Here is a 23,424-nt window from a genome sequence, read left to right on the forward strand (position 1 = left end):
GCTCTATAATTATTTATTTATTTTGGGTAGATATGATTAACTAATTCATTATTAATTAACTATATAATTATGTTTAAAAAGTAAAAGTTATCATGTAATTAGATTTATAATATTGACTTTTTTTTTCTTTTTTCTTTTTAATAATAGTCCCAACATTGATTTCCAATAGCCACATAATTATCTAACTTTTAAAACTTTATGGGACCATATGGGTTGTATTAGACAAAAAAACTTGACCATATTAACACGCCAAATTTTAATTTTTGGTGGGCTAAACGTACGTACTGACGACTGAGCATAAAATATATAATTATAAAAACTTCAAAATTATATTATTCATATTATATAAACTTGTTGAGGTTTTTGTGGGCTAAACGTATGTTTTGACAAAGTGTATCGATTCCCACATAATAAGATCTTAGTTCACTACAAAAAAAAAAAAAAAAAAGTTTGACCGCTGCTTAAAAATCATAATAAATAAATACTATTTACCAAAATTAAACAAAAACAAAGCAAAAACTTAAATTTTTACTACAATTAATCAATATTCGTCATGATTTTTAGCAATAGCCAAAACATTTGCCATAATTTTGACTATGGCTAATGTTTTGACTACAATTACATAAATAACAGCTAATGACCGTCGCGAAGCCGTGATTGATCTATATTTGTCACAATTTTTTTTATTATAGTAATTTATCGTAACGAAAAATTATATTTCTTCAAATGGTTTTAGGTTAGCTATAAGGGTCTTAGTCGACCTACACAGGCACAGGCATACTCGACCTACATAGCGCAGGCGTAATCCTTTTATGTGCTATCCATACTTTTCTTAACAAAAAAATATATGTATCCCATCTTAGAATGTAATTTTTAATGAGAGAAAAGTTGATTTTTATGTTATTTTTCTAATTAAAAAAAAAAAATCAATGTATGTTTGTGACATAATTGAAGTGGTGATTGGGAGAAATGAAGAATCATCAGATGCCCACTTTACAAACACATCTCACATGTTACTGTTTGGCAACATATATGGCTGCCCCATGTGAGACTCCACAATCTTTATTACCACCTCTTCCATTCAATACTTCAAACATATATAGACCACATTTGAATATCGACTCCCAACATCAACAACATATGCCATTCAATAAAATTCAATTATTAATTTACTATAATTAATATGTTTAATAATATATATACCTATTTATATATATGTATATATAAATCGAGCCAGATACCCCAGAACTCTATACTATATATGATCACTTGATTTTACGTACAACATAATTTTGGTATATATATATCACGTAAATTGTTTCGTTAATTATATTTTAATATAATATATAACACTCTTTTTTTGAGGTACGTACCTTGAGTTCTGCTTTCTTATAACAAATATTTACTTAATTAGTTAAAATTCACTAAATTTGCTGATATTAATAAAAAGAATCAAATAAAAATTCATATATACTCCCGATTGATTTATTCATGAGTTATTGCAAGTCAACTAAATCTTTTTATGATCAAATTAACCTTGTATATTTTCATACGTTAATGCATGATGGGGTTTATCTTCACTGTTATCAGGGTAGTTTAGTCAGAAAAAAATTATTTGATCTGTAGTAAGTTAGTAATAAGTCAATCGAGGGTAAGTATCAATATTTGTTCAGTTTTTTCGTTAATATCAACAAATTCGCTAAATTTTGATCAATTGAAGGACTTGTTTGTTAGATGAATGTGAACCTTAGGGGTATTAGATGTAATTTTTTAAAACACAAGATATTTACGTGTAATTACGCTAAAAATTAAAGAAGTGGATTAATTATATAATTGTTTTCTAAAAAACAAAAAAAAAATAATAGTAATTGGGGGTTCAAATTTGGAGGCTCCAACAGCAAAGTTGTAGAAGTCGGCTATATATATCAACTTGCTATGAACCCTAAATTGCTGCCCACCTCAATTTACCAATTGATGTGAGCAATTTTGTAAGGATCTTCCAAACATTTATTTCACACGTTTCCCTTTTTCTTTTTCTATAAGTAAACAATTCTATGTCTTTAAGATGATAATCATCAAATTCTATTTATGTAGAGGCTTTTAATGTCTTGGAAAATTAAATTTTAGTGACAAGAAGTGGGGCAAAAAAATAAATTTTTCCGACCTTATTTGACCAAACTTAAATTAATTTTATGATAAATATAATATAGTTGTTGTATAATTGATACATTTTTAAGAAAAATAATCACTAATAAGTGTATCAAACTTGCTCTGTAATTGATTTGATTAAGTATCAATGGTGGAGCCACAAAATGAGAATTAAGTGTTGGAGCTTATTATCTTTACGTATAAGATAAGATGAAACACTTATCTTAATTATCTTTACACCCTAAAATATTTACCCCTTTTTTCTTGTTTGGTACGAAAAAAAAAAAAAAAAATTCAGCAAATCAAATTTGAATATAAAAAATACTTTGAATCGTATATTTGTCTACGAAGAAACAAATGAAATAAAAAGAATTTAAATTTAAGTATTGAGAATTGGTGTATCATTATAAAAATATATAAATATTTTAAAAAAGAGTATATTTTCAATCACAATCAAATAAGTCGTCCCTCATAATTCACACACGTTATATATGTTACGTGAATTGGATCAGTAGAGCATAGTTTAGGGGCATAGTAGCTTAGATTGGTTACTAGCAATATATGATTGACAATTTGATTACAACCTTACCTAGAAAACCTACATATTTGCAAATTTTGACGTTGTTACAATCGAATGCACAAAAGATAATAATTTAAGGTTAGATTTATGTGAATTCCAAAAATATAGTTAGAGCGATATCGATCGTTGGATTAATAATATGTCCTTGATGCTCCCAATCAATAATTTAATAGAAATTGAAATAAATGAGGGAAATGAAAGTAGCACAAAAAGGGGCTGAATCCCAACTTAATTGGTGAAGTTGAGGTCCGATTACTCTAAAGTCATGGGTTCGGACCCTACCAATATGTGAGATGTTATTCTATTTTGATAATATGTGTTGAGTAGATATAATTATATGATATTGATAATTAATATATAATTATTAATTATTTTTAAATATTAATAATTATAATCGATATTCAGAATAATTGTCACATTTACTTAAAAAAAGAAAAAAGAAAGCAATAGAAAGAGGGGAGAAGCAATGCATGGAAAGGAAAACCACCCTTCCTCTTTCCCCCTCTCATACGTCGTCGTCTCGTCCCTGCGCCCACGTGAAATTTCCCATGCTCGCGTCCCCACACAGATCTCCGTATCCCCCTGTGGACCCATGGTCCCACCTCACACGTGTCCTCCCTCATCCCTCGCACGTGAACCCCCTCTCTTGTCCTATAAATTCACAACCTGTATCTCATATCCTCGACACTTTCTCCCCTTTTTACCTTCAAATTTACCCAAATCCAAAATAAAATAAAATAATTATTAAATTAGGAAAAAAAAGAAAATAAAAAATCCATCCATTATATGATTTGACAAGACCTGAATCAATTATATAATAATTATAATATATATATTATGTTTGACGTATAATTAAAAAATGATCAATTACATAATAAATATGATTGTTTAATTAAATAAAAATAGAGTGAAACAACACAGAAGAGTTCACACTACTGCAACACCTTTTGAGCGCTTATAAATACTTGTTGAACATACACACACAAAATCACGCACTGACACACATACAAACATCCCATAACCTGACCAAAAAGCACACACCAAAACACACACAGAGAGACGGAGAGGGATTTTGATTTGTCCCATAACGTGAATAGTAGTAAAAGAAGAAAAGCAGAGAGGAGAGTAGAATCGAACGAATCTGTGCATGTTGTGTGCAAAATCTTTAAAGCGCAATCCCGGCTTACGTTAGCGCCACGACTCCCCACAAGATTTTGTTCCCTTCCCCATAAGCGCTACACCCTGCACCCCATTCCCCTCCGCCGCTGTGCGCATTTTTGTTTATCCTTCACCTTTTCTTCTACCTTTATCCATTCTCTCTCCTCTCTCTCTCTCTCTCTCTCTATATATATATATATATAAGAGAGAAGCAATCAATCTTCAGTAGTTGTATCCATCGTACATAGAATGGCTACCAAGTTTCTACTTACCTTTGCAATATGTCGGCTGATCGTGACCGTCGGATTAACTCTAGAGCCAACCGAGCTGCTCCGTCTCGAATTGGAAGGCCAGCTGAGTCTGGATCCAGCCGACGTGGGCTCCGCTTCCCGTGACTTTGGCGGTATGCAAACCGCCCATCCAATGGCCGTTCTCCACCCGGCTTCGTCTCAGGACGTCGCCCGCCTTGTAAAATCAGCGTACGAATCGGCTCATGGGTTCGGCATCTCTGCCAGGGGCCACGGCCACTCCATAAACGGCCAGGCTATGACCGGAAACGGCTTGGTCATTCAAATGAGCGGCTCTCGCGGGAAGCCGGCTCCGCCCCGGGTTTCGGAGAAATCCATGTACGTGGACGTGTGGGGAGGGGAGCTATGGATAGATGTTCTCAGGTCCACCTTGGAGTATGGACTCGCACCCAAATCATGGACTGATTACTTGTACCTCTCAGTTGGAGGTACTCTCGCCAATGCGGGAATCAGTGGACAAGCTTTCAATCATGGCCCTCAAATCAGCAATGTGTATGAGCTCGACGTTGTTACAGGTTTCTCAGCTTTTTCCCTTTTCAATTTTCATTTCCAATTTTAAAATTAATAATAATAATAATAATTTGCATCGTCTTGAAATAGGGTGAATAGCAATTTACACTCATGTAATATTACAGTTGAACAAATTACCCTCTATAAAAAATTAATAGTAATTTATTTTCATGTGTTTTTAAAAAATGAAACAATTGGCCTACTTCTCGTATAACACAAAAATAGATTGCAATTTACCCTCTTAAAATATTTCTCCCTTGCCTTGCATGTGCTTCTTAAATATAATTTATTTTCTCCTAAAACAAAAAAATATATTAAATATTCTTTTAAATATATCAATAATGTGAATTTTATATTTGAAATTATATTGCGACTTCTTGTTTCATTCAATAAACATAATAAATATTATGTATATAAAAATTACTTGAGTTATTTATTTAAATAACATTTGGTGTTTTGATGTGTATATATTTAATGAAATAGAAAATGTAATAAGGGTTGTGTGAGAGTATAAGTTGACGTGGATTGGTTTTGGTTTAATGCCATCATGTTAATTTGTGCTTCTTATTAGAGAGACATATAAGTTATAACATCCTTTCACAATTTAAATGCTTCAACCTACCAATCATAGCCTCCATGCTTTTAACTATTTAATATAAATATTATACTACTTGATAAATATTAATTACTTGTCTTGATTATATGTATGCATATTTTTCTAGCATTTAATCCTAGTTTTGTGAAATTTGTTTTATGCATCCAGAATTTACAACAAAGAAAAATGGACCGAGGATTGATGTTTGGTTAGATTTATAGTGTATTTAATTTTATTTTTAAAATAAACTCTTGAAATATTTGAAAAGAATAAGACTATAGAGTTGATGAAAATTTAGTCATAAGGGTAATTTTGTGATTAATTAATGTATTAAAATTAAATAAGTCAGTTAAAATGAATTTTCACCCAAAAAAGAAAAAAGAGCTTTTAAGATATCAAAATCTTAAATTTCGTAAACTCATGCTCTGTAAATTTTTACCACACGATGTTACATCCTATGACCTATCAAATATTCATAAGATGTTAAGTGTTCCCAAACACCCCCTTAAATTATGTATGGAACGAGTTGTATGTAGAAAAAATTATCTTATAAGATGATTTAAAAAAAAAGTGTATTAGTCCCGTCTGACATATATATTATGTGCACAGGAAAGGGTGAGCTGTTGACATGTTCCAAGGAACAAAACTCGGAACTGTACGATGCTGTTCTTGGGGGGCTGGGACAGTTTGGGATCATCACGAGGGCAAGAATTGCACTTGAAAGAGCTCCCAGAAGGGTAATATTAATATTTCTCTCTTTACTGTGTGTGTGTGTGTGTGTCGACATCATTGAAATTGTCTGTTTCTCCTTCTTCTTCTTCGACTTTCTCTTGTTTTCGATGTGGGGCTGAGGGTGTCTTTTGCACAACGTTTTCCTAGTACCAGCTAATGACATGACCTCAAGAAAAAGTTATAAAACAAATTTCATGACCTATGGTTCGGAGTTGGGTCCATTTGAACTGCCTCTTTAATTACTACCCTCAATTAATTCAAACTTTCTTTTTAAAACTCACTGGCCTAGAGCTGGCACTGCTGTTCACATTCCCTCAATCTTTTTCACACTTCCTACACATATCAACAATGTTATTTAATTAGTCATCAACAATTTTAACCAGGATTGTTGTGTTGGTCGCTTGTTTCTCATCCTTTTGAGGACCAAAAGTAATCGCGGTTTGTTAAAATGACTAGAAAAGGAAAATTTTTTTGTTTGATCAGTTTTAGCTAAACCGAACCAATTATAAAGCAATTGTATCTTTTTTTGAACTGTACACTAATTACATGCCAATTGTATTGCACCTGCTATATAATTGATCTCAAATTTAGTTCAGCCGGGTCTGGTCTAGAATTTTCCTTAAGAAAAAGTACATTCAATTAAGCTTGTCATGCCCACATGTGAAATTTTTAAAATCATTTATCGAAATAGATTTGTACAAGACTAATATATTAAAACTCGGGTTTCTCTGCAACCCCTTATTAATTAAAATTGTTTACTGATGCAGGTGAGGTGGATCAGAGTGTTGTATTCAAATTTCACGGCTTTCACGCAAGACCAGGAATACCTCATCTCCTTGCATGGACAACCTCAAAAATTTGACTATGTCGAAGGTTTTGTAATAGTTGATGAAGGCCTCATCAACAACTGGCGTTCTTCCTTCTTCTCACCGCGTAATCCTGTCAAGATTTCGTCTCTCAATGCTGATGGAGGCGTCTTGTACTGCCTGGAAATTACCAAGAATTATCAAGAATCCAATGCTGATACCATAGACCAGGTACACACATATATATATTATAAACTCTTACAAATCTAGTTCATTGTACTATGTCTAATGTTGTACTTGTGACTAGGAACAATTACAATTAATATCATAGTTAATTAAATAATTATAATCATTATTACAGTGGGGTATAGTTAGGCTGCATGGCAATGTATACACACACCACAATAGGTCTAATCAGGCGGCTAACGACGTATTTGATGCTTAAATACTCGTATATAATACGATAAATAATCACATGAAGCAACAGAAAAAAGGAAAATTTCCTGAAAAGAAGGGGAAAATGTAAAGCAATATCTTCTTTTTATTAGTATATAAACAAACATTTTTACATCCTGACAACAAAAGGGGAGATCTTACAAAGATTACATTATCTTTTATTAATACAACAAGGGAAAGAACAGAAGATTCTTCCAACATTAGTGTCTTAGTTTATTTTCCTGAAAGTATATGAAGCATTTGAAAAGTTGGATGTTTAGTTATGATTACGCCGTTGCTGTATTGTATATTGAAGTTGGATTTAAGTACTAGATCCTGTAATCTCTTTTATGGATTTTTTACTTGCATTAGTATGTAATTGCTTCCGACAGCAAACGCACATTAAAAGGCGGAACAAACATGAAAAGACAACGGCGAATATTACATACAATCTTTGAGTCGATGCATCTTAAGAGGGAACATAAACTTAATTGTACTTTAGTTAATACAATAATACTAAAACCTAGCTTGTAGTAGGTTCCATTTTTACGACACGTCTAATTAGATACGAGATGTAATACTAATTTGCAATAAAAGATCTGAACTGATGTAAGAACATCCATTCCACTCATCTTACAATTTCTTGTCTTTTATAGGAGGTGGAGGCTCTGTTGAAGAAACTTAATTTTATACCAGCATCGGTGTTCACAACTGATCTTCCGTACGTGGACTTCCTGGACCGGGTTCACAAGGCCGAGCTGAAGCTGAGGGCCAAGAATCTGTGGGACGTGCCGCACCCATGGCTAAACCTGTTTGTACCTAAATCAAGAATCGCAGACTTCGATAAAGGTGTGTTCAAGGGCATTCTGGGCAACAACACAAGTGGTCCTATTCTCATCTACCCCATGAATAAGAACAAGTAAGCCTTGTTAACTTTTGATTATAGTACTCTGTAATAATTTTGACACTAATCATTTGTTAGCTTCCTGTTCGACGTTTGCATCATACAGCATACAAGTATAGTATGTTATTTCCGGGTTGTCATTATACATGTGATACGGACAAAATCTTGAGTCGGTTACGTCGTTTCAATATATATAGTGGACCACATATGATAGATCATATATGCACTAATCATGGATCTTTAACTAGAATTAAGATATTATTTGGTCGTTGTGCTGACGCGGAGTTAGTGCTACATTACTCATAACCAAGATAATTTTAGTCGTTTTGTTTAGTGCTAAAAATCAATATATCAATCAACCAATCAATCGACTTTCCAGTTCAACATTTGGGACATGTAAGATCAAATGCCTGTATGCAAACACCTGCATTTGATTCTTGGACTATTTTACCAATGCACTAAAGGTGCATGTTTTGCCTGAATCCTACGACGAGTTCCTATGTGGTCTGTAGTTGATTCTCTTGATGATAAATTCAACACGAATTGAGTATGGTCACGTACGTGTAGGTGGGACGACAAGAGTTCAGTAGTGACGCCAAATGAAGACGTGTTTTACTTGGTAGCGCTTCTTAGGTCCGCATTGGACAATGGCGATGAGACGCAGGGTCTGGAGTATTTGAGCAACCAAAACCGTGGGATCTTGCAGTTCTGCGATGAGGCCGGAATCAACGTGAAGCAGTATCTCCCTCATTACTCCACGCAGCAAGAATGGATGCGTCATTTTGGAGAAAAATGGAGCCTCTTTTCCAGAAGAAAAATGGAATTCGACCCGAGACATATTTTGGCCACAGGGCAACGTATATTTGCACCTTTGCTTAATCCCAGGGGAGCTTCGTTCTGAGGAAAAATATGATAGATTTATTGGTTGATTATGTATATACGCCACATATTCAAATATGTAAATATAGGCAAATTAATTAGATGAATTTTCAGTTAGAAATATTGCACAATTATTAGTATTCTTATTCTTTCTTATTTCATTTTTATTTTTAGTGTTGTGAGGAGGAGGGGTAGTAGTATATGATATCGATTACCTTTTTTTTACAAGATTGAAATATTGTCCAATTGGGATATATAGGTGAAGAAATCAGATTGAAAAGGGTAGATTTGTAATTTTGTTGCTCATATAAATTAGTGTTTCAACTGAGAATCAAACTTATATATTTTGCTGTCCTAACATCATTCATGCATCTTCAATTTATAAAAATCCAGTCCCTGTAGCTCAATTGTGCTTCAAGTTCTATTATTTCATACACTCTTCTACATTCTTGTACTTTTTTCTTTTCAAGGATATTTTAGTTATTTCACTTATACTGCTCTCGTGTTCCCGTTCCCCTTCCCACACAAAAAAATGTCATGGTGAATAGTTCCAGCAAGTTTTTCAAGTACTAGAATTAATCACTACACCAAAAAACACAACTTAAGTACGTTTTATGTGTTATCTTGAATTTTCATGTATTCCTATAAATAAATTATTCTTGTAATAATCAATTTTCTCCGAGTAATTGCAAAATGTTAATAAATAGACCAAAAGTTATTTTGGGCCTTTTTCTTTGTGGGCTGGAAATCTAATCATAGATGTGCTGTCATAATTGGGCCTTCCTATACTCAATCGTCTACTACCCTCTCCCTGTCCCACAAGCCCATTTATCCAACAATCCTCATTCATCTAACAAATTAGTCGGGGGAAATTATAGCTAGATTTGATATAATTATAAATATTTTTAATTATTTAAAATTTATAAATATTTTTTAATTTTACTTCTAAAAATAAATAGATATAATTATAAATATTTATTATTATTTTAAAAATTATAAATATATTCTTAATTTAGTGTTCGTCTAAAATGAAATCAGTAGTCTTCTCTAAGATTTTATTCAATTTTTATTGTAAATTTATTGAAATACTATTTTCAAAGAAAAGTGGGTATGATCGTTAGGGCACAGGTAGGAGGACAACTCAATTGATGGTTTTGATTCGATATGAATGTAAAAGTTTTAGGGTGGTTTGTTACGAAGAAGAGACCGGCATTTTGCATGTTGAGTCGCTCTTTCCTGACCTTCTAAGTGGGTTCTAGCTTGAGCTGGCATAATTTCTTTCGCTTGTAAGCCAAGGTTGAGAATCCATATGGAACGGATGAGGAAAAGTACTCTCCACTTTTACAACGCCAACTGTCTCATTCGGATTCAACTTATGAATTATAAATTTTTGTTTTTAGATATTTTTAAATATTTTTATGGATTGATATGCTTTATGGTTTAATTATCTTATCCACCCTAAATTTCTTTTATATATTTTTTAAATATTTAAAAAATAGCAAGGGTAAAATAATAATGTCTATGTTGGCGTATAGAGACTATATAATTATTTTTTATTTGATGAAGGTATTTTCAATTTTGCTAATAATAATGGTCATCTGCGATTATACCTAGGGGTGTAAAATGAGTCGAATTCAACCTTTTTTAGTAAGCTCGAGCTCGAGCTCGATTTCGAGTGGTATGGCTCGAGCTCGAACTCGACGAGCTCTTATAGTTCGAGCTAGAGTTCTAATCTTATCTTCTGATATGATCTAATGGACATAGTCTTTTATATATATAGTATAAATCGGGTGCCCGAATTTTAAGACATCGTAATTGTTGATTAAAATTTTTTGATCTCATTATATATAATAAAATAATAATTAAAATAATTAAAATTGTTCAATCACCATTGTTGTTTTTGTTATTATTATTATTATTATATGTTTTTTAGATTAATTAATAAAAATCACTAAATTTGAAATAAGTTTATAAGTAATAAAAAAGACTGCAAAATGCATAATATTTATCATGATATAAATATAAAACAAAAAAATAAATAAAAAACCATAAGTGAATTAAAAAAGGTATAGAACAATATAAATATATATTAAAATATAGCATAAAGTTTATATAGTATTAAATAATTATTTTATAAAAAAAATTATAATTCACTAAATTGTTGATTAAATTAGTTTTTGTATAAAGATTAAATGTATAAATTAAAGTACCATAATTTATTATTCTCCAAAATAAAATGTATGATACTTATTAATACTTATAATATATGGTCAATTTTGAGTATAAAAGTATTGTATATAAAATTAAATATATAAAATTTTTAAAAATAAATATATATAAAAAATAAAAAAAGATGGTAAGCCAGAACAGAGGGAATTTTTCGAGTTCAAAATCGAGCCGGCATGTTGACTTGTCTACCACTCCTAATTATACCAAACTTTAAGAGAAATAGCTATAATTTATCCAATTAGTTATTCTACAAAAATAATACTTGAGAACATATCGATATGGTGTAAAAGGATTCTCCAGAAAAAGATCTAAATATACTTAGATCAGTCTGAAATATAGTAAATATGACTTGTAAAGTAAGAAATGATAAGAACCGCACAACAAAAAAGTTTCGATTTTAACTTTCTAAAGAAGTATGAAGGTCGTACCAGAGTATGATGTAGCAAAAGTAATATTTAGAATATAAATGAATAATATTTTTTATAGATATTTTTGAATTTTATACGATTTTATGTGAACTATTAATTTAAAAATAAGCTCCCTGATCAATTGGATTATTAAAAATGTTTAAATTTAGGTACTATACTATTTACACCAAATTTAATCTTCTAACCTCATTTTCTCCGCGTATCATAATAAAAATTGTAATAATTAAATAATGTGACACTGTTCACCTCTTATTTATTACCATGACAATTAATAAAGAGAATATGTCCAAAAATGTTACGAATGTGTCGTATCAAACGAACATGGTCCAATTCCTATAGTATTTTACAAAAATATTGATTTAATTTTTACCATTTTAGGTTTATTCAAATTACAGGCATGTTTCCTTATATTACAATTGGCCCCTGTATTATTTTTTGTTTCAATTTTATATCTAGAACCTCATGTTTAGTATTTTGTCAAAATAAAGGATTAATTACACTCAAACATTTTCTTCTAGAAAAATTTTGAAATTACACTAACACCCCTAAAAATATTCTCACATTACACCTAACCCACTTTCATTAAGGTTCGGACAAGAAATGCTATCATAATAAAAAAAATTACGTGTTTTTTTATTTCACACCTCATTTAACATTTTCATGTATATTTTTATACTTATAAAGAGATAAATATAATATATATATAAAATATGGTTAACATAATTACATTTTTTCCTTCATAACTATAAAATTATTACATAAAAATATTAAATGACAGGGTGTAAGCGTAATTTTAAAATTTCTTTTGAAAAGTGTAATTTCATATTTTTATAGGGAGATTAAATATAATTAACCCTTAAATAAAATGGTAAAATCATATTAAGATTTTAAATAACTTTTAATCATAGACGACCCTAAATTTTGTGATTCAAAATTAAGTTAATAATGTTATATTTAAATTATATATTATCGTGTCATTATCCTTTTTTTTTTCTTTCTAATTTATCATAAAATGTAAGTAAATTCAAGTTAATTTTTAATAATTGATGCGATATAAAAAATTAACTGATTGTTTCATATGATTATGGAAATGAAGTTAACCAAACCCATTAATGAAATTTTCCAAAACAAGATAAAATGATAAAATATAAATGATAAATCAATTGGATTCTTAAATGCAAAATAATTTGATTGAGCTCAAAATTTTGTTTTATCACAATAATAAATTTCATGATTTTAATAGTAATTATTATTTTACAAAAAATATTATTAATAAGAATCAGTCCTAAAAGAATATTATTTAAAATAATTAATTTTACATATATAGCGATGATGTAATAATTGTAATTATAGTGAATTATTATTATATTGACACTGTAAATATGTTACTAATTATTTACAGTATTTTGTTATGTATAATTATTGTTGTTTAATATGATGTAATAACAAGATAAAAGTATCTTTATTTAATATATATTTAATAATAATTTCGTAATTGTCACTAATATTATTATTTTAAAATTTTTTTATCATAAAATAGACGGAACACGACAAGGGCAAAATAGTCACTGGGGGGATGTACACATTGTACAGAGAAATGATTCTCTGCTCAAGTGAACACGCGAGGCAGATAGCAATGAATTGTAATCAACCAGAGATCAATCATGGGCCGTGGATGTGTTGACCGGACACAATCTATTCATTGAGATTCTATTTAAATAATAATAAAAGAATAATATATAAATAATAAGGAACCAAATCCTGAAAAATAACCCCTGCACTGCAAGTGCAATGCATTAAGAAGCACTCGGCATCCTTTTGTCTTTGCCCTCCGCTTTCTCTCTCTAAACAGATTTTTCTCTCTCTAAAATTTTCGTTTTCCGTACGCCATGACCTCCCCCTCCGCTTCTTCACGCAAGGTATTTCTTTTTTAATTGAATTTTTATCTTCATCTATTATAGTACGAGTTTTTACTTTAATTTTTCTTTTGGCTGGAGAAATTTAGTGATTTTTGTTTTTGATTTCTGGAATTGAAATACTGGGGAAAAGGCTTTGAGCAAGATCGCATGCAACCGGCTGCAGAAAGAGCTGGTGGAGTGGCAGGTCAATCCGCCCGCGGGTTTCAAGCATAAAGTTACTGATAATCTTCAGAGGTTCCTTCCCTGTTTTTTTTTTTTTTTTTTTTTCGGAAAAAGAAAAATTCCTTTCCTTTTTTCTTTGTTCTTCTCTGACTTATCAAATTTCTTAAATTTGTTGAATAATTTCGAAAGTACTGATTTTTGGTAGTAATTGATTGAATTTGGTGCGGACAGGTGGGTAATTGAAGTCAACGGCGCGCCTGGGACGCTGTACGCGGGCGAAACCTACCAGCTTCAGGTGGATTTCCCGGAGCATTACCCTATGGAAGCGCCTCAGGTTACTCTCTTCTGCAGATATTTTCCCTTTCACTTTTTGTTTATGTTAATAAATATGAGAAAAATTTGAAATTTTGTCTTGTTACTAAGAGTGTGATTTTAGGTAGATTTCTAGGTTTTGTCGGTTGGTAATCTTGATATTTGTTGCAGTTTCAGTTATTAATTGTGGTTTTGTGTATTTAACTTGAGACTGAATTGTTTCATGGCAGGTTATATTTGTTCCTCCAGCTCCACTCCATCCACACATATATAGCAATGGCCACATTTGTTTAGGTTTGATTTTCCTGCCTTATCAAATTTAGAGGCTTTTTGCAAAATCTAATTTACAGTAAGTTCTAAATTTATCTATTAGTTGTGTTACTTAGTTGTTTTCCATTTTGCTTTATATGCTGGTGGTGGTGTTGCAAGCCATTCTTTTTTTTTTTTTTGTATTTATTTCCAGTAATTGGTGATTATTGTCGAAAGATGGTCTTATCATGCAACTCAGTTTGGTTCAGATGTCTTTGTTATATGATGTCATGACTTCCTCAGAGTTGAATCATATTCTAATGCATTCTTTCTAGGGATTGAGTTATTAATCTAGGGTTAAAGAGCATATGAAGTTTGAGAATGTGGAAGGGGTAGTTATTGGTACGTCATTTGCTATCAGCAGCTGGTAAATGCAGGGAAGATTGCCTTAAGTTACCTCCATCGTTTGAAGTTCCACAATTTCTGATAGGTTCTTAATTGGGTTGACCTATATAAGGTTTAGTGTTCATTGTTGTATTTGGAAAGCAACACTGTTCTTGTTTATTTCTCCTTTCATGCAATATTCTGCATCAATGCATATTTGTAGTGGTTTAGTTCGCAATCTCAACAAGAACTGAAGTGACTTGGTGATGGATAAGAATGCTTCGTTTGTTTATCAAGCTCTATCTTGATTATCTCTTGCTCAAATTTATGTTGATTATCTAGAAATGTTGGTAACTTTTGAGAAGGGTTTGGTAGTGAATTTAAATGGCACCAAATCCAACATGCGTCCCATAATTAAATTGTCACAGTCTACAATGAGATGAAATTTGAAGCGACTTTGAAAGTTAAGTGGAAATTTTATACTGCTGCACTTAATATCAAGGGATAAGATTAGCTTTGCTTCTGCATCCTTGCTGCAGGAGGAGATATGTAATAAGTTTTATGGAAGTTGAATTGAAACCCAGCTTCGGCAGGGTCTGGAAATATATTGTTCTTGTTTCTTGTGGGTATCTGTTCTTGTAATCCTGTGAGCAATTAGAAACTAAGTGATGGATTGCATTGAGGCCCATCCTGTGGAGTTGTAAAAGAATTTGTAGCTAAGAAGATCTTAATCTCTATCTAGCTCAGTTTGTTGGTATTAAGTGTAACTAGTTTTATATTTGATGCAGTGTTGCAATGCTGACAAGCGAAATGTGAGATTGGAACTGTTAACTTTCATGATTTGACATGCACCAAATATTGAACCTTGACTTCTATTTATATTTATTAGTTTTTAAACTTGTTAGACAACAATGATATTATGTCAAACTATCCCGGTTAGATAAATACATAATCTCTACCTCAAATAGTAAATTAGATTTGGAATCTGGAATTTTCTGTCTTTTAAGTTCAGGTTGCTAGATCTTGCCCATAAGATTTGGATTGAAGCAGCATTGTACAATACAAATTGACTTTTTGTTCTCTTTTTTTGTTATCCTAGTTCACATGTTTTTTCAAGTTCGTTTTGGGATATGTTTACAGACCCACGTCTAATCCCAATTACCCCACCAATCAAGAAGTGGTATACTATATCTATTTTATGGTTTCAGAAATATAAACTTTTGTGGCCTACATTTTGCTTGTTTGGGGATGATTGTATTAGATTTTCACTTTCGTTTTTCCTTTTCTAAAAATAATGTGGTCTTCGATACAGATATTTTGTACGATTCCTGGTCCCCAGCCATGACTGTAAGTTCAATTTGCATCAGCATTCTCTCCATGTTGTCAAGCTCCACAGTGAAGGTTTGTTTTGAGATTTTGAAATTCCATTTCCGAGGCAGTTAGCCACCATCAGGAACTTGCAATCTCCATCTGATCCTTTGATCTCTTGAATCTTTGTCCCTGCAGCAACGTCCAGCAGACAATGATCGCTATGTGAAGAACTGTAAGAATGGCAGATCTCCCAAGGAGACAAGATGGTGGTTCCATGACGATAAAGTGTAATAACTAAAATCTGGAGAAATCTGTAACACCACCCCACTTGAGGGCTGGATGGTATTCTCTTCCCTTTACAAGCTAAGGGAAGAACCCAAAAAAATATTTGAAAAGGAAAAAATGATTTTATTTTGACTGCACTGGATGCCGAGAAGGCATCGAACAGACAATTTAGTAGCTGCTGGCCTAATGTCGATGTATTTAAAATGTCAGCGGTTTTTTCTAGCTTGTGTGAAGCCAAAGCATGCAATTGCCTATCTCTAACTTATTTTGTCACGTCTCTGAATCCATTAAACTGTTTTTCACAGTTTATGCCAAGATTTTGAGACCTGTAAGGCTTCGTACCAACAATTACGCCCTGTCGATTGGGGTCACTAAACGTGATAAAAATACAGTGCCGCATTTAGCTACTATCAAACTCAAAGGGTCGCACAGGGTGGCCTGTGCTCTTAGATAGTAGTTAGAGTAAGCCAGCACTAAGAGAGACAATGGAGAGGGAGGGGTTGGTTCTCATTTAACAGGGTTGGATTATGTTATTTGAGTACGGAGATTATGAATGTTACCTTGGATACTAATACACAACAAAGATAGAGACAAAGGTACGTACTTAGAAAGATTTGGAGAGAGGAATTTAAACAGCTCTCAATATTTAACAAAATATAATACAAAATTAAATTCGGGGGATGAATGGAGTTTTGGTTGGATTTCCTATTTTAATTTATATATATAATTTCATCTGCAATATTATAAACACATCAAATATATTAATATATATATATATATATATATATGATGATGAAGAAAGATTATGTAAAGGACTGGTACAAGAGAGAATAGAGAAATGTAGATTTTATACTAATTTCATTTAATCAATAGCAATTATTAGCTAAAAAAGTAATTAAAAGATAAGTAAGAAGAATAGTTATTTATTATGATAGATACGATAATTTGTATTTGTATTTGTATAGGTAGTCCGCTTGTTGTGGCAAACAACCACCTCCACCTCCACCTGCACGCCCGCCCCTAAACGATGTTGTTCCGTCGCTGTCATTCAAGAGCAGTACCATTCTCAACCCCGTCGCCGCCACTCCTACGGCGGTCGCCGCCTTGCTCCCGCTGGCCCTCCTCTTTGTTTCCATCTTGTATTTCTTTATTTTCTCTCTCTTCACCTCCTCGCACCACCATTCCCTTCCTCTCTTTCTCGTCTGTTAATTCTCCAGCCGCCTCTGACAGCGAAATTACGGAAGATTTCCCGTCGAAACAAGTAATCAACTTTATAGTTCCTGTTTTTGATTTTTTCTTTCTTTAGTACAATGAGCCGTCTGTTTGATTTTTGCACAAATTACAGGCTTTTAGTGGTGTAGTTGATTTTTTAGGTCACGGCTTTTGCGAGATTGGGAATGATTCAGAGTTATGATTATGAATTTGAATGCCGAATTTTGTTTCACGGGATTTTAGCTGGTTATAATTCAGACATGTATATTCGTGTCATACTTAATGTATATATGAAGATTATGGATCAACATTCACTACGTTACCAGCGTATGGTTAAAGAAAACAGTTAAATGTTTATTGTCTCACGGAAAAATGCATATGTTCTTCATAGGCAAGAGTTCTGTCACCTTTTTAAGCAGTGCTGAATCTGTTTCTAAATATGATTTCGTTTTCTCATGTTTAATTTTGTAGGGTCCTTTAAAACCAGGATTATATCTTGTGGGAACACCAATTGGGAATCTTGAAGATATAACTTTAAGGTCAATTGGTTTTGTGAAGTATAAATGCTATTCTAGCTTTAACATTGGTTAGTGAATTTGTTTTCCTGGTTTCCTCAATGGATCAACCAATTCTTGTAGAGCCCTGAGAGTGTTGAAATCTTCTGATATCATACTTTCTGAAGATACACGGCATTCAGGAAAGTTGCTTCAGTACTATAATATTAGAACTCCACTTGTAAGTCCATTTTTTATGCTATTTCTAAAGGTTCTTTTCTGAGTTACCAAAAATCACTTGGTGTATGTGTGAATGTATGTGAAGATCTTTCTCATTCTATGCTTAGATTTTCAGTTAAGCTATCATAAATTCAATGAATCTCAACGAGAGCAAGTTGTGTTGAGGAGATTACAAGGCGGAGAAATTGTAGCACTGATTAGTGATGCTGGGATGCCAGGCATCAGTGATCCTGGTATGGAGCTGGTGAGTTACATGTTTTAATGCCATAGGCACCTATGTGCTTTGTATAATTTTTGGTGCGGTGTGTATATGTCTGCTGCTCCAGAATCAAAGAGCGAAGCTTTATTTAGCTGTAAAATCAATAGATTTGTGGTCCTTTAAGTTCATTTTGCAATCTTGGATGTAGGCTAAATTGTGTGTAGAGAAAAATATACCTGTCATTCCTGTCCCGGGGCCATCTGCTTTGGTAGCTGCTCTTTCTGCATCTGGTTTGCCTACCAATGAGTTCACATTTGGTAATTCTTTTTCGAGAACTCTGGTGCTTTTTTCAACTGCTCAAATATCATAACACGAGGTAAAACTGCTGCAGTTGGTTTTCTCCCTAAACATGCTGCAACTAGAAGAGAGAGGTTGATGGTTTCTGCGAATAACCCAACTACTCAGGTCTTCTTTGTCCCTCCTCACAAGCTCTGTCAATTTCTAGAAGAGACCTGTTCAATCTTTGGACAATCTAGGTAAATTTATGTCAGCAAATTACTCTTCAACTATTTTGATACACATTAGGTTGTGTGAGCTGGTTTTGAAACTAGTATTCTAGCAACTAAATTATGATGGTTGTTAGTTATTGGAATAAAAGTAGATTATCAACTACCTGCTGTGGATTCTCCGATTCTGGTTCGATGGAAATATAGAGACACCTCTTCTGTGAATTCTATTTTCATTTGCTTTTTCTTTTTCAATGAAGTAAGTCAATGCATTGAATATAGTCCCATCAGTTTGCAATCCACCCATGTTTTGCTACCTTACAGGCTTTTGTAGAGCTTCTAACGGCTACTCGATATGACACATGTGCCATATAATTCTTATTTTTGCTTGTGAAGGAATAACTGGACCTGACAGACTTAATAAGTTAGGTTTTTCCTTCAAGAACGTGGTCTCAATTTTATTCAAACTTGTTTATACCCAGAATCTCTCCGAGGGCCAGATACCATCATACCACCCCCTTCTCATATCTGTCATTTATGATTTTGAGGTCACAATCGAGACACATCCTCAGTTGTCAATTCAAATGATCTATATTATTCTTACTAAGGACGTGTGTCAATCAGATGAAGATATCTTTCTTCTGGTAGGTTGTTTTAATTGTGCTTCAGAATTCTGAAATTTGGCTGTTCTTGTCTGTTTTCATAGGAGATGTGTCATTGCTCGGGAGATGACCAAACTGCATGAAGAAGTAATCTTCACATCTGGTTTTCTTATGTTGTATTCTTGCATTTTTTGCTGTCGTTGTTGTACTTGTATTAGTTTTCCACACAAGAGATGAGAATAGACAGGAAGCTGTTGGACAAACTTGAAATAAACTGAAATATGTATACTGTAGTTAACATTAATTTCTCGCATTCTATTATTAGAAGGTTTTTACTACCTCTTGATCATGAAAAATGATAAGAAACACTGGGAGAGCTGGATCTTGAGTCATATTCAAATTAAGCATTTACCCGTATGAATCATAATTAGAACTGATGCAGAATCAATAATTGTAGTTTGTCAAAGTTGAGGCGCGGCTGATATGAATATCAATAGCAATAATTTTTACTGCACCCATATGGATTTGCCCATGCATGTGTAGTTTAATCATGAATATCTTAGTGTTGTTACTTTTGTGGGTATATAAAACATTAATGTTCTATTTAGCATTTTCTATTGCTCGCATTTTACTCCTGAAGATAATAAAGGATCCCAATCAGTTTTGTTATATGGTAATTTGGTTTAATTTTAATTAACAAGATAAGTTTTGTTGCCCAGTTTTGGCGGGGTACAATTGGGGAAGCCAAAGAAGCTTTCACAACCCATCAACCAAGGGGTGAAATTACACTTTTGATTGAAGGAGTGAAAGTTAGCGAGGGTGAAGCTTTCTCTGAGTCTCAACTGGAAAATGAGTTAGGAGAATTGATTTCAAAAGGGCACAGCCTCTCCATGGTAATGGGCTCTATCCTTGTAAAGTTTGTTTAATGGGATTTAATTTTGTTAATATATGGGTTTTCTGCATAATATTGGACATATTCATTTTCATTACGCATATGCACAGAAAGACTGGAATCCCGATATGATGTTATTGAACTATAACTGGTTTGTAATCTATGTCGGCGTGGGACTGTTACCTCTTTTGTTGTCTCTTGTTTCATTATGGTTTCCAATTGGTTAACGATAAACCTGCTAAATTCTTGTTTTAATTCCAGTATATGGACGAGAAAAAGGGTAAATTACAACGAGCTCACCCGGAATTTGACATAATTACAAATACCTCATTGTTTGGAAAATTACCAATACCCCATGATTATAATGACCTTCTACAACTAGTTCAATCCGTTAGTCTCTATTAGGTTTTCATCCTATTTTTGTAGTGAATTGATCAAAATACTCTTGTGGACTATTCATTTTAATTTTACTTATTTTTTAAAATTTTCTAAAGTTTTTTTGCACTAACTGGATAATCTTTTTACAGTTTTTCAAAACAATCCATCTACCTCGTCTAATGGGGGCTATTTGTAATTTTCTAAATAACAAGGGGTATTCGTAATTATGTTAAACTTTAGAGGTGCTCGTTGTAATTTAACCAAGAAAAAGTATCAGTGCTTGTCCTTCTGTGGGAAGTAGGTGCATCTTTCATTAGATCTTTGTATTCAAAATTTTAGAGAACCTTCAAAGTCATAAAACCTGACTATGGATCTTGGACATGTTCGGAGCTGAAACCTGCTTTAGCTTGCACCGAGTTTTTGAAGAATTAAATTTTAAAACCAAAGACATCTCACGCTTTGTTATCTCCAGCCACCCTTTTCTCACTATTATAATCATTCCTATATGTAACACAGCAAACAGTTCACTGTATATGCAGGACAAAATTATAAAGATCTTAATGCTGATGTTCTGTTGAGATTAATTCTATGCGGTTCTAGGTTGAACAAGTCGAAATGTTTATCTGATTATTCATATTCCGTTAGCAGTAATCTGTTTTTTTATATACAAAGTTGCCTTGATTATCTATCCACCCACCCAAAGTTGGTAATGTGTTCGCATATTGTTTATTCTCATATAGTTGGTACATGAAATGTGTCTACCTAAATTGTCATCTTTATCACCATTGTAGCACTAAATATATTTTATCTCCAGCTGTCATCGGCCCCTAAATTAACCACTAATCTTCAGTGAGCATTTCTTTGCTGTTAGACTCTCTCTCTCTCTCTTGCCCGCTTACTCTTTCCTTGTCTTTCTCAGTTAGGTGCATATTTTTGACATCATGTTGTAGCTAACCCTCAAATTTGGGTCTTAATAGGCGTTGGCTATAGAGGTCATGGCTCTTTCCACTATCTAATGATATGTTTTGTTGAAGAAAAGTTTTATCTGCCAGCAAGCGCTCTATGACTTCTTTTGACCCGTAATAAAATAAACACTTTGCTTTGAGACTTCTAAGTTTCACCAAATTGATGGGATATATTGGAGAACAATACTTTGTCTAATTTTGAAGTTTCCGAGTGAATTGTTTGGACGTGCTTGCCTTATAATTTACTCTATATCTATTTCCTGAAGAGGATGGGGATTGCTAATAATTTGTTACTTGATAACTTGCAATATACCATTGTTTTATTCAATGCAGGCGGTCAAGTTGGTGGCAACTGGAACATCCATGAAGAGAAAAGCAATATATTCTCTTGCACTGGAGAAATTTGGGAAACATGCTTCAGATGATAAACATTGATTCAGTTTCTGCTGGGACTGTGAGTTTCTGGACAAGTAAAAAGAATTAGTTCTATAACTTCTAAAACAATCTTACCGTGTTTGCCACAATTATCTAACTCTTCACTTGTTTTTTTTTACAGGAAATGGCTGGTAATTCTCAATTGACTTGTCTGCCTGCCCGTCACAACTGCAGAATATGTGCAATTCACAGTGACTGCCCAAACAGAGCCAGTTATTGGCTTCGCTAAATTTTGTGCTGGCTCTGGCAGAATGGACCCAATTGCTTCGCTTAGCAATTTAAACTCCAGATTCTCCTAATGCTAAAGTTTTCAACATGTGCTCTTAGAGGTGGATGGCTGGTTTTGATTGCGGAGGAGTTTTCAACATATAATGATATAAATTACTGGCGTAAAATGACACCACATAAGAGTTTTATGAGTTTCTTGATTATGTTGCCTTACATGCTTAATATCCTAGTTTGGGTTGAATCTGTAAGCGCCAACTTCTGAGTATCTCGTCATTGAAACAACAGACTGTAAAAAAAATGAACAAAAGACAGCTACACATTCCAAGTTGTTTATATTTTTGCATGGTTTCTTTATCTAGCTCTGATCTGCCCTTTTCTTTTCCTGTACTAAATACCAAATGAATTACTTGGTCCGTGAAGCAGGTGTAGACTTAGATGCCAGATTTGCTTACCCATTACCCAGGAAAAAATCCGTGTTAGCATGACTGGACTGATAACTTGATACAGCAATTGACATAAGCTTCCACAAAAGTGACAAGAAGCACGTCTGTAAGACACGGATATATGTTGTCTGTATCCATAAAATGTTGACCTTTTGTCAATTAGAGGGAATAAAAGAATGAATGAGAGTTCAGATAATATTGCATGTCTTTGTAACTGACAATGTTTGCTCCTAAAGATACCTTTGTTAGCCGTCATCACAAAAAATGATTCGCCAGATAGAAACAATACCTAACAATACTTAAAAACTAGTTTATTTGCAGCAGCAGCCCTCATTTTCATCGCCACAGCATGTAGGTGAAGAATTTGGTACCCCTGTCATTTTCCTGGAGAGCTACCAAATTATCGGTATAATGTCAAAATTTCAACTCCAAGAAACCAAATATCGGTAACATGTCAAAATTCGATATAAATATAATATTTGCATTTATTTATCTT

The 23,424-nt window shown here is 32.9% G+C and overlaps 3 protein-coding genes across 4 annotated transcripts; all 3 read left to right on the forward strand.

Moving 5' to 3' along the window:
• Positions 1 to 3,688: 3,688 nt before the first annotated feature.
• Positions 3,689 to 9,420, forward strand: CKX5 (cytokinin oxidase 5). The gene is made up of 5 exons (XM_011085309.3): positions 3,689 to 4,709; positions 5,909 to 6,036; positions 6,799 to 7,068; positions 7,929 to 8,191; positions 8,744 to 9,420. Exons 1-5 carry the CDS (start codon positions 4,136 to 4,138, stop codon positions 9,075 to 9,077), a joined length of 1,569 nt encoding a protein of 522 aa, XP_011083611.3. The 5' UTR covers positions 3,689 to 4,135; the 3' UTR covers positions 9,078 to 9,420.
• A 4,052-nt stretch (positions 9,421 to 13,472) lies between these two features.
• LOC105166086 (putative ubiquitin-conjugating enzyme E2 18) lies at positions 13,473 to 16,556 on the forward strand. Its single transcript, XM_011085310.3, has 6 exons — positions 13,473 to 13,631; positions 13,762 to 13,865; positions 14,025 to 14,127; positions 14,336 to 14,399; positions 16,051 to 16,139; positions 16,245 to 16,556. The coding sequence occupies exons 1-6, from the start codon at positions 13,602 to 13,604 to the stop codon at positions 16,338 to 16,340; spliced, it is 486 nt and encodes a 161-aa protein (XP_011083612.1). The 5' UTR covers positions 13,473 to 13,601; the 3' UTR covers positions 16,341 to 16,556.
• A 717-nt stretch (positions 16,557 to 17,273) lies between these two features.
• On the forward strand, positions 17,274 to 22,843 carry LOC105166281 (Tetrapyrrole (Corrin/Porphyrin) Methylase). Of its 2 annotated transcripts, none has more exons than XM_088882693.1 (10): positions 17,274 to 17,595; positions 18,018 to 18,085; positions 18,185 to 18,281; positions 18,396 to 18,524; positions 18,688 to 18,796; positions 18,871 to 19,015; positions 19,692 to 19,734; positions 20,307 to 20,480; positions 22,156 to 22,292; positions 22,379 to 22,843. In XM_088882693.1, the coding sequence occupies exons 1-9, from the start codon at positions 17,362 to 17,364 to the stop codon at positions 22,255 to 22,257; spliced, it is 1,101 nt and encodes a 366-aa protein (XP_088738819.1). In that variant the 5' UTR covers positions 17,274 to 17,361; the 3' UTR covers positions 22,258 to 22,292; positions 22,379 to 22,843. The 2 variants fall into 2 exon arrangements, with proteins under 2 accessions (XP_088738819.1, XP_020550914.2); XM_020695255.2 differs by having other exon boundaries at positions 17,275 to 17,595; positions 22,156 to 22,276.
• The last annotated feature ends 581 nt before the right edge of the window (positions 22,844 to 23,424 follow it).

Source organism: Sesamum indicum, linkage group LG7, assembly GCF_026168435.1.
Source record: "Sesamum indicum cultivar Baizhima isolate 11 linkage group LG7, ASM2616843v1, whole genome shotgun sequence".
Classification (NCBI taxonomy): Eukaryota; Viridiplantae; Streptophyta; class Magnoliopsida; order Lamiales; family Pedaliaceae; genus Sesamum; species Sesamum indicum.